The 14497-nt window shown below is 35.9% G+C and overlaps 2 protein-coding genes across 3 annotated transcripts; both read right to left on the reverse strand.

Moving 5' to 3' along the window:
• Nucleotides 1-1744: 1744 nt before the first annotated feature.
• On the reverse strand, nucleotides 1745-7558 carry LOC148278832 (uncharacterized). 2 transcript variants are annotated; one of them, XM_088230825.1, is made up of 3 exons: nucleotides 7396-7558; nucleotides 6070-6665; nucleotides 1745-4765 (listed from the first exon to the last, which is right to left on the reverse strand). In XM_088230825.1, exons 2-3 carry the CDS (start codon nucleotides 6629-6631, stop codon nucleotides 3306-3308), a joined length of 2022 nt encoding a protein of 673 aa, XP_088086951.1. In that variant the 5' UTR covers nucleotides 6632-6665; nucleotides 7396-7558; the 3' UTR covers nucleotides 1745-3305. The 2 variants fall into 2 exon arrangements, with proteins under 2 accessions (XP_088086951.1, XP_088086952.1); XM_088230826.1 differs by lacking the exon at nucleotides 1745-4765 and adding an exon at nucleotides 5266-5414 and having other exon boundaries at nucleotides 7396-7536.
• A 1418-nt stretch (nucleotides 7559-8976) lies between these two features.
• Nucleotides 8977-14276, reverse strand: LOC148278833 (uncharacterized). The gene is made up of 2 exons (XM_088230827.1): nucleotides 13682-14276; nucleotides 8977-11964 (listed from the first exon to the last, which is right to left on the reverse strand). The coding sequence occupies exons 1-2, from the start codon at nucleotides 14061-14063 to the stop codon at nucleotides 10841-10843; spliced, it is 1506 nt and encodes a 501-aa protein (XP_088086953.1). The 5' UTR covers nucleotides 14064-14276; the 3' UTR covers nucleotides 8977-10840.
• Nucleotides 14277-14497: the final 221 nt, after the last annotated feature.

Below are 14497 nucleotides of genomic sequence, written 5' to 3' on the forward strand. Positions count from 1 at the left end.
TGTGGGTTTTAGTACCAATGCACCTAGAGTGTGACATGTCAACTCCCGGATAAAAACGTGCCTTTATTCAACGCCGATCTGTGTGTTGATTTATTCGGCACCACGATACCACATGTCTTATCAATACCACCATATAAAGATATTCTGTAGATTCTAAATCTTATTGAAACATCTAATTCACTTATAACAATATTTTGTAAGGCCGATGTTGATCAAATAAATAATAATTAATATATAATAGAGTACCTTCTTTCTTTTTTTCTTCTGTATGCTGTCTTTTCTATGCTGACGATGCTGTACTCCTTGCTAACAACAAAGAGGAACTGCAATTCTTGGTAACAAAGGTCTACGCTGTATGCGAGGGAAGCCATGATGAATGTCGATAAATCGAATGTGATGGTTTTCGAAAGAAATGACATTATGAGAATGGAGTTATACTAAAACAAGTAGAGGAATTTGTGTATCTGGGAAGTATGTTTACTAGGGATGGAATGACTGAGAAAGATATTGAAAGGAGGGAGAGTGCCGGGAACAGAGTGAACGGTGCAATTAAATCGACCTTGGCAAATAAATGTTTGTCACAAGAGGCAATATTGGCAGTTCATAACGGAGTCCTGGTCCCGTCCCTGATGGACTTGGAAAAACAGGGATGAAAGTAGGCTGAATGCTATCGAAATGCGATCTCTCAGGCGAATGTGTGGTAAACTATGTACGATAGATGCACAAATGTTGAGATCCGTACATTATGTAAGGCTGAGACAAGCATTATCGACAAAATCAAGAAAGGAGCTCTGCGCTGGTTTGGACACATAGAACGAATGGACAGCGGAAGAACGGCTAAGAATATTTACAATGCGAATGTTGATGGATGCAGAAATAGAGGAAGACCGAGAAAGACATGGCATGACCAAATCCAACAAATACTCGAAGATAGACATGTTAAAAGTCGGAATAATCGGCGCGCGTGCGTGAGAAGATGTATGAATGTAGAGGAAGCGAGATCTGTATGCAAATATAGAGTGCTGTGCCGTCTATCCTCTCTGCCTAAATATTGTTGTTCAACATATTTCCTTCTTCTTCTCTTAGTGCTCTGTCAGGTATCCCCAACGTTGGCAATCACTCTGGCAAAAGTCTCCCTGTCCTGTGCTGCCCGGAAAATCTGCTCCACAGTCCTGAAGTCAGTCCAGTCTCGTATATTTCGCAGCCAGGACATCTGTCTTCTTCCAGCCCCTCTGTGACCCTCAATCTTCCCTTAAAAATTAAATGAAGCAAGTGGTACTTTTCTCCACGCATTATATGCCCCAGATATGAAATTTTACGAACTTTTATGGTGGTTCAGAGTTCTCTGTTCGTTGTAGCTCAACTTAAGACTTCTGAGTTCGTTATTAGGTCTGTCTTAGATATCTTAAGCATTCTGCGATGCAACCAAATCTCAAAAGTCTCCAGCCATTTATCAATTAAATCCCAACATAACTCGAAGCTCTTTCGTCCCCTAACTCAATCCCAAGATAAACTTCCTTTCCAAAGGGGTAGCTTCAGACTGGAATAAATAGCCAAGCCTAGTTGGCCATTTCATTTCGGTCAACCAGTTCAGAAACCTTTTGGATGATTTTTTTTATGGAAGAACAACGCAGACAAAAAGAAAACACGAGATACAAGCGAACACTCGTTCAGCGTTTTGGATCTTATTCACACACATAACTACATTCTTCACCCGTCTGACACAGTAAAGGAAAAATCCCAATTTTATTTAAGTGTTTATTTATTTATTAAGTATTTCATTGATATCAAAACATACATGGTTTGGTTAAATGTATTCCATTTTACATGTTTTTATGTGAACAACGAACAGTTTTTTTATGATTGAATAAATATACTATAAATACTCAAATACTATTCGGCATAGCACAGCAAGGATATAAGAAAAATTACAATTAATGAGAATAAGACGAGATACCTCAAATTGGTAAACCTGCTTACTTAAAATTACGGATTTAAAATAACGAAAGTTAATCATATTAATCCAAATACAATATAACATAATTTGGGAGTGCCCCAAGGCCCAGTGTTAGAGCCTATATTGTTTATGGTATTTATTATTTATTTATTTATTTGACAATTGTGGTCTGCATCACTTTACGGGATGTTTAACCCATCACGTAATGCATAATGTAAATATAAGTTAGAAGTTAATAAATAAAAATCAGATAGCTGCTAAACTGACAATATGAACATAAAAATAGTTTCACAGTAACCGCAGAAGCCGTATCCAGCGAGTGAATTGCGCTATTAATAGGAAAATTCCTATATGCATTTGTAAGGCTTCTGCGAGTGTAAAACAGTGCATGGAGTTTCACTCTAGTAAAATTATTGGGAACATACAAACTGATCTCTTTCAGCATATTTGGATTATATATACTTCCATAATTCAGCTTATAGAAATGTTTCCCAAGAAAAATTTGACGACGAGATTCGAAGGTGTTGTAATTCAGCATCTCTGCTAGAAATAACAATGGATAATTTTTATTTTCTTTCAGATATATCTATTGCAAAAAATTGCTTTTGAACCTTCTAGGTTTCGAGGATGTGGTTTGATTCCGTAGGGTCCCAAATTATTTATATAAAAGACCTTGGAGGGGGTATTTAGAAAATTCTCGCCCTCCACACAGCAGCCAGGCTCTTTAAAGATCTGGGCTTGGAAGGCGAGAAGTGATTAACGAGGGCCCGATAAAGTAGATCTTTACAGGTCACAGTGATGTCACGGGCTTGTCACTGACCTCCATTACAAAGTAATAAATAAGACATTGGTGAATTCCTAAAATATTGCAAAATAAAACTGATTGCAGATGCGCGTTTTTAAACCAATCGACTAGTTTATTAAATTAACCCTTATGGATGAGTACATAAACAGTTACTATTTACCTAATAAACCAAATTTGTTCAAACTATAAACAGAAAAATTATACAAAAATATAATTATTTTCTCACAGAGACAAGACAGTGACAAAAGACATCTTTACACATCTGGAAATTAGAATGATACCGTAATAAATACTCAATTGTATTGACAGGACTAGCAAAGAACATTCTAAGACACTAAAACTATGAAACTATGAAAAGTGATCCCGCACTTAAGGTGTTGCAGTTTTCTTAAACCTTGTAAAGACTTTTCAATCTATTTTTAAAATACTCAGGTACAAAAATAAGTACTGGAAAGTTTATGAAAATATAAAATTACAAGTAAACATTGGAATCAAAGGACCTGTCAGTATGCGTCGATGTGCATTTTTCAAAATTATTATTCTTCAATGAGTCGTCCCACCAGAATGCATCAACATAATATGACGTATTAAAATTTTCTTCCGTGTACACGTGTACCTACATCCTGAGCATGAGTACGGTTTTTCGCCAGTATGAGTGGACATATGACGTTTTAACTCCGAGTTTCGTTTACACACATAACTGCATTGAGAGCATGAGACCGGTTTTTCGCCGGTATGTTTTAACATGTGATTTTTTAATACATTACTTTGTGAACAAGTATATTTACATTGTGAGCATGAGAACGGTTTTTCTCCAGAATGAATAAATAAATGACGTTTTAAATCAGAGTTTCGTTTACACTTATAACTACATTGTGGGCATGAGACCGGTCTTTCACCGGTATGTTTTAAAACGTGATTTTTTAGTACAGTACTTTGTGCACATGTATAACTACATTGTGAGCATGAAAATGGTTTCTCACCAGAATGTTTAAGCAAATGACGTTTTAAATCAGCATTCCGTGTACATTTATAACTACATTGAGAACATGAGAACGGTTTCTCGCCAGTATGTAAAAACATGTGATTTTTTAAAACAGTACTTTGTGTACATGTAAAACTACATTGTGAGCATGACAACGGTTTCACGCCAGTGTGTGAAAACAAGTGATTTTTTAAATTGGATTTTTGTGTACAGGTGAAAGAACATTGTGAGCATGCGAATGGTTTCTTGCCAGTATGTATCAACATGTGAATTCTTAAATTACCCTTACGTGAACATGTATATTCACATTGTGAGCATGCGAACGGTTTCTTGCCAGTATGTATCAACATGTGACTTCTTAAATTACTTTTCTCTGCACATGTATAATTACATAGATGGCATAAGAACGGTTTCTTTTCGGTATGTATAAACAAGTGACGTTTTAAAATACTATTCCGTGAACATCTAAAATCGCATTCTGGGCATGAGAACGGCTTTTCGCCAGTATGTGTTAAGGAGTGATTTTTTAATTCAGTTGTTTGTGTACATGTATAACTACATTGTGAGCATGAAAACGGTTTCTCACCAGTATGCGTAAACATGTGGATTCTTAAATTACTGTTTTGTTTACATGTAAAACTACATTGCGAGCATGCGAACGGTTTTTCGCAACCGTGTGTCAACATATGGTTTTTCAAATTACTCTTACGTGAACATGTATATTGACATTGTGAGCATGAGAACGGTTTCTCACCAGTATGTATCAACATGTGGCTTCGTAAATTACTTTTCTCTGCAAATGTATAACTACATTGCGAACATGAGAACGGTTTTTCGCCAGTGTGTATAAACAAGTGACGTTTCAATACATTGTTTTGTGAACATGTAAAATTACATAGTGAGCATGAGAAGGGTTTCACCCTAGTACTTGCAGTATATTTAGAATCTGGAAGTGGTACTGCACGATGTAACGGTAGATTTATACTCTCCGGAGATAATGTTCGTGACTTGGTAGTATCTGAAAAACAAAAGATACAATGTTAACCTGGGGGAAGCATTGGGCCACCGTTTAGCGAATAAAGGGTTTAACAGCGTGCTTGTTATATATTACGAAGCATATTTACGTAGGGCTAGAATAATATCCCCTCTTGTCCAGACCTTGGTGCTGATAGCGCCTAGATAAGCAGAATTTGCCAAAGTGGACACGAACTATCTCTGCCGTGAGCCAAACTGTTATACCTGCTTTAGTGTACATATTCGAACATATCGCGCCATGATAGCAAAAAATCGTAGCCTTGAGGAAAAAAATTTTTTTACGGGAGAATTTTTCTTCATATCAATTACCAAGGAATACACTTTGCGAATCAATTTTTGTTCCAAAGATTAACTTTATTAATATCAATAAAATACACAGTCCTAGAAAAAGAGTTAATTTCTAAATGCGAATTCCTTGTTAATATAAAGGAAGAAATGTTCACCGGATTAATATTGTTTCTGTCGGTAACTCTGTTTTGGCGATCATGGCTCGGTTATATTCTACCAGTACAAGCGCTGCTAGCTTATGTCTTTTGTTTTGAAAACAATCAATTGCACTTAAAATAGCTAAGAAAGGTTGTACTGTATTAATATGGTTTGTAATGATAACGTTGGGGGGACCTGACAAGACACTGCAAGAAAAAGAAAATTAGGTTTAATAAGTTTTAAAGTTAGGCGTATTTTCAAAAGGATTTCAAAAGGAATTGCGCTAGAGTTTGATATGGTCATGTAAGAGCTGTGTTGAGAATTTTGCCTAATTTTGATAATTTTATGTACTTTTGTCTTTAAAAACGCATATTGTTTTTCCTTCGCTGTTTAAGTGCGTATTGTATTGGGCGAATTATGAGAACGTTTCTAAGCTGTGTAAAGCCTTTGTTTAGTAATTAAATTGCTTTGTTTGTATTGTGTGACTCACCCGTCAATCAATGTTCACTGGTGAATCATACACTAAATAATAAAAATTTCTGATGTCAAATTGTTGAAAGTCAGGGAAATAAAAAAAATACCTTAAGTCCCCACTAGAAAGTAAAGAGAACACTGGGAAATGATTATATAAGCAGTACCAATCTTAGATACTGGCAGAGGCTTAGTTGCGCAGTTTAACGAATAGAAACAAAGGAATATACAAAGAAAAGAGAGAAGTTGAAGAAGATTATATTGGAATAAGACATGATATTCTGATTTAATAAGTACGTTAAAAAAAACATGCTGATGTTAGTAATGAACTCAACAATTCAATTCAATTCAGAATGGAAATGGGAGGAAACACTATAAACTTTTTCTCACCTTCATTATTGCCAGAGGATTCCAAATGTTCATGTTTTATACCAGGATAATCAATGTCAATTTCCGTAAAGTTCAGTACATAACCCTCTTTAGTATACTGTTGTTCAGTACTGGTCCCCGGTTCCACCTTCACAGTAGCAACACCTAGATCCTCGCCTCTGTAGGAACATGGAGTCCCTTTCTTAGTTTGGAGAGCATTTCCTTCTACATCGCCAGTCCCCAGTTCAGCCTTTACAGTAGCAACACCTGGTTCCTCGCTTATGTAGGAACACGGCGTCGCCTCCCAAATATGGAGAATATCTCCTACATCGCAAGTACCCGGTTCAGCCTTCACGGCAGAAAAACCCGGCTCCACGCTTCCGTATGAGCATGGCACCCTTTCATGATGAATATCTCCTTCATCGCTAGTACTCGGTTCCGCTTTCACAGTAACAACACCTGGCTCCACGCTTCCATAGGGACATGGCGTTCCTTCTCCGGTATGAAGACTATCACCTTCTCCATCACCAGTTCCTGGTTCAGCCTTGACACTTACTAAAGCGACTTCCATGATATGTTCCATTTGAATACATAGACCTCGTCTGAAGATCAATCACCTTAAAAGTGTACACACCTAGAATTACTTGATTTTATTTAATTTTGTTTATTTATTAATACTTTTACATTGTTTGTATTCTTTTTTTTGATACAGAATAATGTTCTCTCACTGGGGCGTCCCGTGCCGAGGGAAACATTTTACAAAATGTGAAACATACCTACATTAAATTAGTTATTTAACAAAGTTAACATAATATTAATAAATAAATAAAAAACGTTATTAATCTAATTAACCTAATTATCATTAACATAATAAACAATATGAACTAAAATAACCATAAAAAAACATCACCAATTCATAAAGACCAATTCACTAAATTTCATAAACAGTACACACATTTTACCTATTTGGCTTGATTCACTCATCGATCCGTGTGCAACCCACCTCCTTTATTTATTTCTTAATAGCAATTTTATATGGCGAGTACTTACTAATTGTTCTTATGGATAATGGAAGTAGATTGCATACTTTAACCGAGTAGTAGGCAAATCCTCTTTGACCGAAGGTTGTATGAATTTTTAATTGTTTTTGCAGCATCAGGGTGGAGTATTTAGTAACTCTCGTGTTTGTGAAAGAAGTTATGGAAGGTAGAGAATAATTTTTGTGTGCGTATAGTTACAGAGCTTTTACATAAAGATGTTGTATAGATGTTCCATTAAGAGAGAGGGAGCTAGTTCTAATTGGGCCTCTTAAAATATAATAATAACAAAATAATCCACAAAAGGTACCTGAATGTATTGAGAGATGTTTATGGAGTGAGTAACAGCCTTAGCTTCGTTAGCCTCTCTTTGTTGTTGGAGAATATTAGAGGAGAAAGCTCTTTTACACAGATAATAATACCTTAGGAACTGTCAGTGTCAGAACACGAAATGGCGGCCATTGGCTCTGATCAAAACTCCACAGACGATGTTGCCAGTCTAAAGGTCTTAGTGAGTTCTTAGAGTGTGACATGTCAATTTTTGGTTAAAAATAAGCACGACAATAATTATTTACATTACAGCGGATTTTAACGAAAGATTTACCTATGCACCCTTACAAAGTTCAATTGCTCCCTATCCAGATAGAAGGTTTACCTGTTTTCCTTCATTCAATAACGTGTTATTCTCAGACGAAGCGCACTTCCATATTAATAGCCATGTACCTAAGCAAACAAAATTGCCGCTATTCGAGTTCTGAAAATCCAAATCGTCAACATCAGAAGCCTTTACACAGCCCTAAAGTGACAGTTTGGGCCACAATGTCCGCGCGTGGCATCATAGGCCTTTATTTTTTTGAGGAAGGCAGAGGTCGCGCTGTTACAGTTACTTCAGAGCGATATGTAGCGATGGTCGAGGGCTTTTTAAACCAGAATTTTCATGGCTACAATACACGGACTCGTTTTCAATAAGATGGAGCGACAGCCCATACTTCTAACTCAGCTATGCCCGTCGTTAGTCAACTTTTCCCCAACAAACTGATCTCTCGATGAGGAGACATAGCCTGGCCACCACGTTGTCCGGATCTAACCCCAGTGGATTTCTTCCTATGGGGTTATCTCAGAAGCAAAGTTTACGACACAAACCAGCGGTCAATTAGTGCCTTAAAAGAAAATATTCGCAGAGAAATAGCGAACATCACAGAACTGACGTGCCGCTCCGTCATCGATAGTTTTAAACGTCGCTTACAGGAGTGCGGTGATCGTTGCGGGTTACATTTGGATGATATTATTTTTAAAAATTGATTTCCATTTTATGTTGATTAACGCGAAATAAAAATATTTTTCTTAATGTTATTAGTTTTTTTATTATTAATAATTTACATTTCAAAGGTCTTCTGGGCAAAAATGTATTTTGTTCGCATTTAATTTCGTCTCTTGTTTTTACTGGACTGATCTGGTCGACGGATTGAAAGCTTGGGTAGGTAAATGTATTTTCCTTAACTTCTCCATCAAAGTACCTATATATTAACAAATGCTCTTTTAAACTATTCTGACGTAGAGTTATACAATTACATTCTGAGCGTGCAAATGGTTTCTCACCTGCATGTATCAACAAATTCTTTTTTAATCTAGCCTTCTGATGAGATGTGTGTTGACATTCTGAGTCAAAATCAAAATCACTGTTTCACGTCTGCCCTGCTAGGAATCGAACCAAGGACCTCAATAATGGTAGGAGAACGCGCCAACCACTACACGAGGCGGACTTATCTTTACTCGATTTCCTTATTCAGGACTTTGCCCGGGAGCAGTCATCGAGTCGAAAACACCCCTCCAAGTTTCCGGTTCTATTTCGCACACATAAAATAAAAACAAATGTTATGTAAGCATTTATTTATTTGTTAAGTATTTTATTGATATCAAAATATAAGTACACGATTTGGTTATAATGTATTCCATTTTACATTTATAAATATTTATTTATAACGTTGTCTGAGTCTTTTGTTTAGTTTTGTCAGGTGGTTTGTTGTATAATTTCAGTCCCCGGTTTATTAGTCTCGACTGTCCTTGTCTCGTTTGAGAATGTTGTCTATGATATTGTTCTGATATACTCGTATTGTTTACTACAATTTTTTTCAAGTTTTAGTTCTTCTTCTACGATTACGTCAGTGGCTAATTTATGAATAAATTTTAAGGATTCCAGTTCAAAGAGTTGAGTTGCATTTGGTTGTTTAGTTTGTTCAAAAAGTCTTTTAGTTGCTGTTAGATAAGGGAGGTCACATACTAACTTTAAAATTTAATTTTGCTGTTTTTGTAGTCTGTATCATTTTGATTTCCTGTTCCCCATACAATATAACATAACTTATATTGATTTTTTCTACTGACATTTCTTGGTGGAACTGCATTTTAATTGTAATAATAAAATCTAAATAAATCTCTCAAACTTCTCGGTTTTATCAATAGAGTGACGACTGACTTCAAAAATATTAATACCATCAAAACTCTTTACTGCTCACTAGCTCGACCCCATCTAAAATACGCTTCTCCTATTTGGTCTCCATTCTACAGAACAAAATATTGACTACATCGATTCTGTCCAATACCGTTTTCTAAGAAAAGTGGCATGCTTGCTTGTATTACAGAGAGGTAATTATTCCTATTTTTAAATAGAGCAATCTCTTAATCTGTCTTCATTGGAGAGACGTAGAACTGAGATGGACCTTATATGCATTTTCAAAATACTTAATGCTTTAAGTGATGTCCCATCTCTGTTGCGATCAATTTTATTTCATGTTCCCAACCGTGTCACAAGAAGTCGAAATCTGCTATTTATAAAATCTTCTAAGAGCAACTTTGGTTTTTATGCCCCAATGTTCAGAATGTGTAGATTAGTAAATTCTTCACACGACTTGGGATTCTTTGGGATAGATCTTCTGGCTTTTCGTAGATCTCTTCGCGACTAAACGAAATCTTATGTCTTTTGTTTTTATGAATATATTGTATACCATTATTGTTTTGCCCTTGTTTATCTTTGCTAAATAGTTTTATGTTCTTTTTGTTCAGTTTCTTGCATTTATGTTTCTTCATGTAACTGTTGTAATTGGCTTAGGCCGTATATGTAATAAATAAATAATAAAAATACGTATATAGTTTAATTCCACTTTTATTTATAAATTCCAGTCTGACGATGTCGGTCACGACGAAATCCGGCAACTGGTAAAATTTTTAAAAAGTGGAATAAAACTATAAAGGTACGTGTTTTTACTATTATAATTAACATATTTAAGTTTTACATATTTTCTCTCACAACATCAATTTAGCGTTAGCTACTGAAAGCGTGTGTGCTTATAAGCACGATGGTTTTATATTTTCGAACAACTACTATCTTGAAGGTGTATAGTGGGATTTGCATTTTAGTGTAATTAGTATTCCGACGATGCCGGTAGACATAAAGGTCGATAAACGGTTGATAGTATACCAATATTTAGCTAGAAAATTGTTCGACCACATGGTTAATGCTTTGAAAATCAACAAAAAAATATGATATTATTGGAAAACATTGGAATCTGCAAACATGCTGCAAGCTTATTCTGTCACAATTTCATTTCGTAAGTTCGTTCGTTCGTCATATATCTATCTCACCGTAACGCGATCAAAACCGTATTTCGCTCTCGCTCCCTTACATACGATACGAATGGATGAGGCCACAGAAGACTTGTGAGTATGACAAAACATGTATTTTATTCAATTATTCTTCCTCATAAATGAGTCGTTTCGCCAGAATGTACAAACATATGACGTATTAAACTTTTCTTCCGTGTACACGTATAACTACATTCTGAGCATGAAAACGGTTTTTCACCAGCATGAATGGCCAAATGACGTTTTAAGTCAAAGTTCCGTTTACACTTATAACTACATTGGGAGCATGAGAACGGTTTTTCATCAGCATGCTTTAATAAGTGATTTTTAAATACAATACTATGATAACATTTATAACTACATTGAGAGCATGAGAACGGTTTTTCTCCAGTATGTTTTAACAAGTGATTTTTTAATATAGTACTTTGAGTACATGTGAAACTACATTGTGTGCATGAAAACGGTTTCTCACCAGTATGTGAAAACGAGTGATTTTTTAAATTAGATTTTTGTGTACATGTAAAAGAACATTGTGAGCATGCGAACGGTTTCTTGCCAGTATGTATCAAAATATGAATTCTTAAATTACCCTTACGTGAACATGTATATTCACATTGTGAACATGAGAACGGTTTATCGCCGGTATGTATCAACATGTGAATTCTTAAATTACTTTTCCCCGCACATGTATAATTGCATAGCGAACATGAAAATGGTTTTTCACCAGAATGAACGAACAAATGACGTTTCAAATCAGAGTTTCGTTTACACTTGTAACTACATTGTGAGCATGAGACCGGTTTTTCGCCAGTATGTTTTAACACGTGATTTTTTAATACAGAACTTTGAGTACATGTGTAACTACATTGTAAGCATGAAAACGGTTTTTCGCCAGTATGTTTAAACAAATGACGTTTTAAATCAACATTTCGTGCACACTTATAACTACATTGCGAGCAAGAGAACGGTTTCTCGCCACTGTGTGTTAACGTGTGATTTTTTAAATTACTCTTACGAGAACATGTATATTGACATTGTGAGCATGAGAATGGTTTCTCACCAGTGTGTATTAACGAGTGGCGTTTTAAAATACTGTTATTTAAACACGTAAAACTACATAGTGAGCATGAGAACGGTTTCACTCCATTACTTGTTTTGCATTCAGAATCTGGAAGTGGTACTGCACGATGAGACGGTAGATTTACACTCTTCGGAGATAATTTCGGCGGCTTAGTATTATCTGAAAAATAAAATTTACAATATTAACCCGGAGAAGCATTGTGCCACCATTTAGCGAATAAAGGGTATATCAGCGTACTTGTGGTACATTATGAAGAATTTTAACGAAGGGCTAGAACAATACCCCTTTTACTCGAGGCTTTGGTACTGACATCGCCCAGATGGGCAGCATTTGCTAAAGAGGCTACGGAGAGTTTCTACTGTGAGCCAAACTGCCATACCTGCTTCAGTGAACATTTAGGAGACAACGTACACAGATCGATGGCACACACGCCCGTCAAATGATTTAACCTGAAATATTGAGCGACGACTGCAAGAAGCAACTCAGCATTTCTTTTTTTTTCTCTTTTATTATTTATTGTCATTTTTTATGGAATTCCATTGTAATTATGTATTATCTTCAGTCTGAAGATGCCCATTAGAGGGTGAAAGCGCTTATTGGTCAAATTAAGAAGTGAAAGTGTACCAAGTATTTTTTAATTAATAACTTATATGTACATATAAGTTATTCCATCATCAGCATTTCTTATTGAATAAAATAAATTATATTCTGCAAGACTAACAGTATATATAACAGCCTATTGCACGCAAGACTTTAACACAATTGCGAAATCTGATTACATATCCAGTGCAACGTCCTGGAGGACATCAACTTTATCCCCACTATGGAGGCGTGGAGAACAAAGAAACACGATCTATAAAGAGACCACAGGGCGTGATATCATCAATCAGCTCAACTCAATCGTGCAGTTAATCAGTTCCAGCATGTAGTCCAAGTGTCAACATATTACAGCAGAGATGAAGAACATTTAAGATAAGGTAATATGGAAGTCTAGGCATCTACAAGGCTTATGACCTGTCAATGGCTGGTTTAAGTGGCCACTTTACACACTGTGTAACATACACCATTCTGCCCATATTTGAACATCTTTATTCTTTCAATTCTTTCATCTGTTGATGTTTGTGAAGTTAAAGAGCTGAAGCCTTTATTTATGCGGGTAAGATTCATCAAATTAAATTATTTCAAAATTTACAAAAATTTGGACAAACTCAAAATATTGTTGATAAATTACCTGGTCCATGAAGAAGTATAGAAATTGAAAATATAATATTTTCAGGCGTTGCTTAGTATGTAGGTGAAATAATTCAATTTGATGAATCTCACCCGCATAAATAAAGGCTTCAGCTCTATAACTTCACAAACATCAACAGATGAAATAATTGAAGGAATATAGATGTTAAATATGGGCAGAATGGTGAATGTTACACAGTGTGTCAAGTGGCCACATAAACCAGTCATTGACAGGTTATAAGCCCTGTAGATGCCTAGACTTATATATTAACTTCGCTTAAATGTTCTTCATCTCTGTTGAAATATGTTAATATAAACAGCGCTCCTAGGAGTTGAATCCAGTGCTTGTCTACAAAAATTTTGACAAACTCAAAATATTGTAGTCCAGGTGTAATCAGTTCAACTCGTCATCACCGTTATTGTTTCATAGTGCGCTTCATAACTAAGAATGCTTTATCTTATTCACTATGTAATAAATACACTTTTAAACTTTGTTCCTTCTATCCATCTCCAGCTGGGGTAGGAGCTCCAAACCCAAAAAACACGCAACCAAAAACGATGAATTGAAATGCCATATTTTATCCCCCCTGTAATGTGTATATTTAATTATTCGTCATTAAAGAATACACTATGAACTTTTTCTCACCTTCATTGTTGCGAGAGGATTCCAAAAGTTCTTGTTTTATAGCAGGATAATCAATTTTTAATTCTGTTGAGACCATATCACGCTCTTTGACATTTTGTTGTTCAGTACTGGTCCCCGGTTCAGTCTTCTCAGTAACAACACCTGGTTCCTCGCTTTTGTAGGGACATGGCGTCCCTTTTTCAGTGTGGAGAATACTTCCTTCTACATCGCAAGTCCCCTGTTCAGCTTTAACGGTAGCAACACTTGGTTCCTCGCTTCTATAGGGACATGACGCCCCTTTCCCGGTATGGAGAATATCTCTGTCTACATCGCTATTCCCCAGTTCAACCTTGACACTCACAAAAGCGAGCATCGTATGTTCCAGTCTTCCGTTTGAATACATAGACCTCGCTTTATCTTAAGAGTAATCAACTTAAAAGGTGTACACACCCAGAATTGTTTGTTTGGAATGTAAAAATAACAGGATAATCCATCTCGTATGACTACGAAAGATACCTGAACGTATTTGGAGATGTTTGTGAATTTAGTCACACATTTGGTTTCGTTGTTAGGGAATATTGGTGAAGAAAGCTCTTTTATTCAGATAACACCTTAAGAACTGTCAGTGCCCATTATCAGTACACGAAATGGCGGCCGCAGGCATAGACAAAACATTTTTACGCTATTGGGAATTTCTATAGACAACGCTGCCAGTCTAGATATTAGTAAGCACTTAGAGTGTGACATGTCAACTTCCGGATAAAAACAAACCCCTTTTCGATACCGCATAGACCAATTATGTAAATATTTTTGTTGATTCTTAATCTTATTGAAATA

The sequence above is a fragment of the Micrasema longulum genome, unplaced genomic scaffold (genome assembly GCF_059751315.1).
Source record: "Micrasema longulum isolate JH-2025_06_02 unplaced genomic scaffold, ASM5975131v1 h1tg000820l, whole genome shotgun sequence".
Classification (NCBI taxonomy): Eukaryota; Metazoa; Arthropoda; class Insecta; order Trichoptera; family Brachycentridae; genus Micrasema; species Micrasema longulum.

Coding starts and splice junctions, on each gene's coding strand:
- LOC148278832 (XM_088230825.1), bottom strand. CDS start 6,631: ATGGAACATATCATGGAAGTCGCTTTAGTAAGTGTCAAGGCTGAACCA. Junction 4,766..6,069: donor ATCCTCTGGCAATAATGAAG/GTGAGAAAAAGT, acceptor TTTGTTTTTCAG/ATACTACCAAGTCACGAACA.
- LOC148278833 (XM_088230827.1), bottom strand. CDS start 14,063: ATGTATTCAAACGGAAGACTGGAACATACGATGCTCGCTTTTGTGAGT. Junction 11,965..13,681: donor ATCCTCTCGCAACAATGAAG/GTGAGAAAAAGT, acceptor TTTATTTTTCAG/ATAATACTAAGCCGCCGAAA.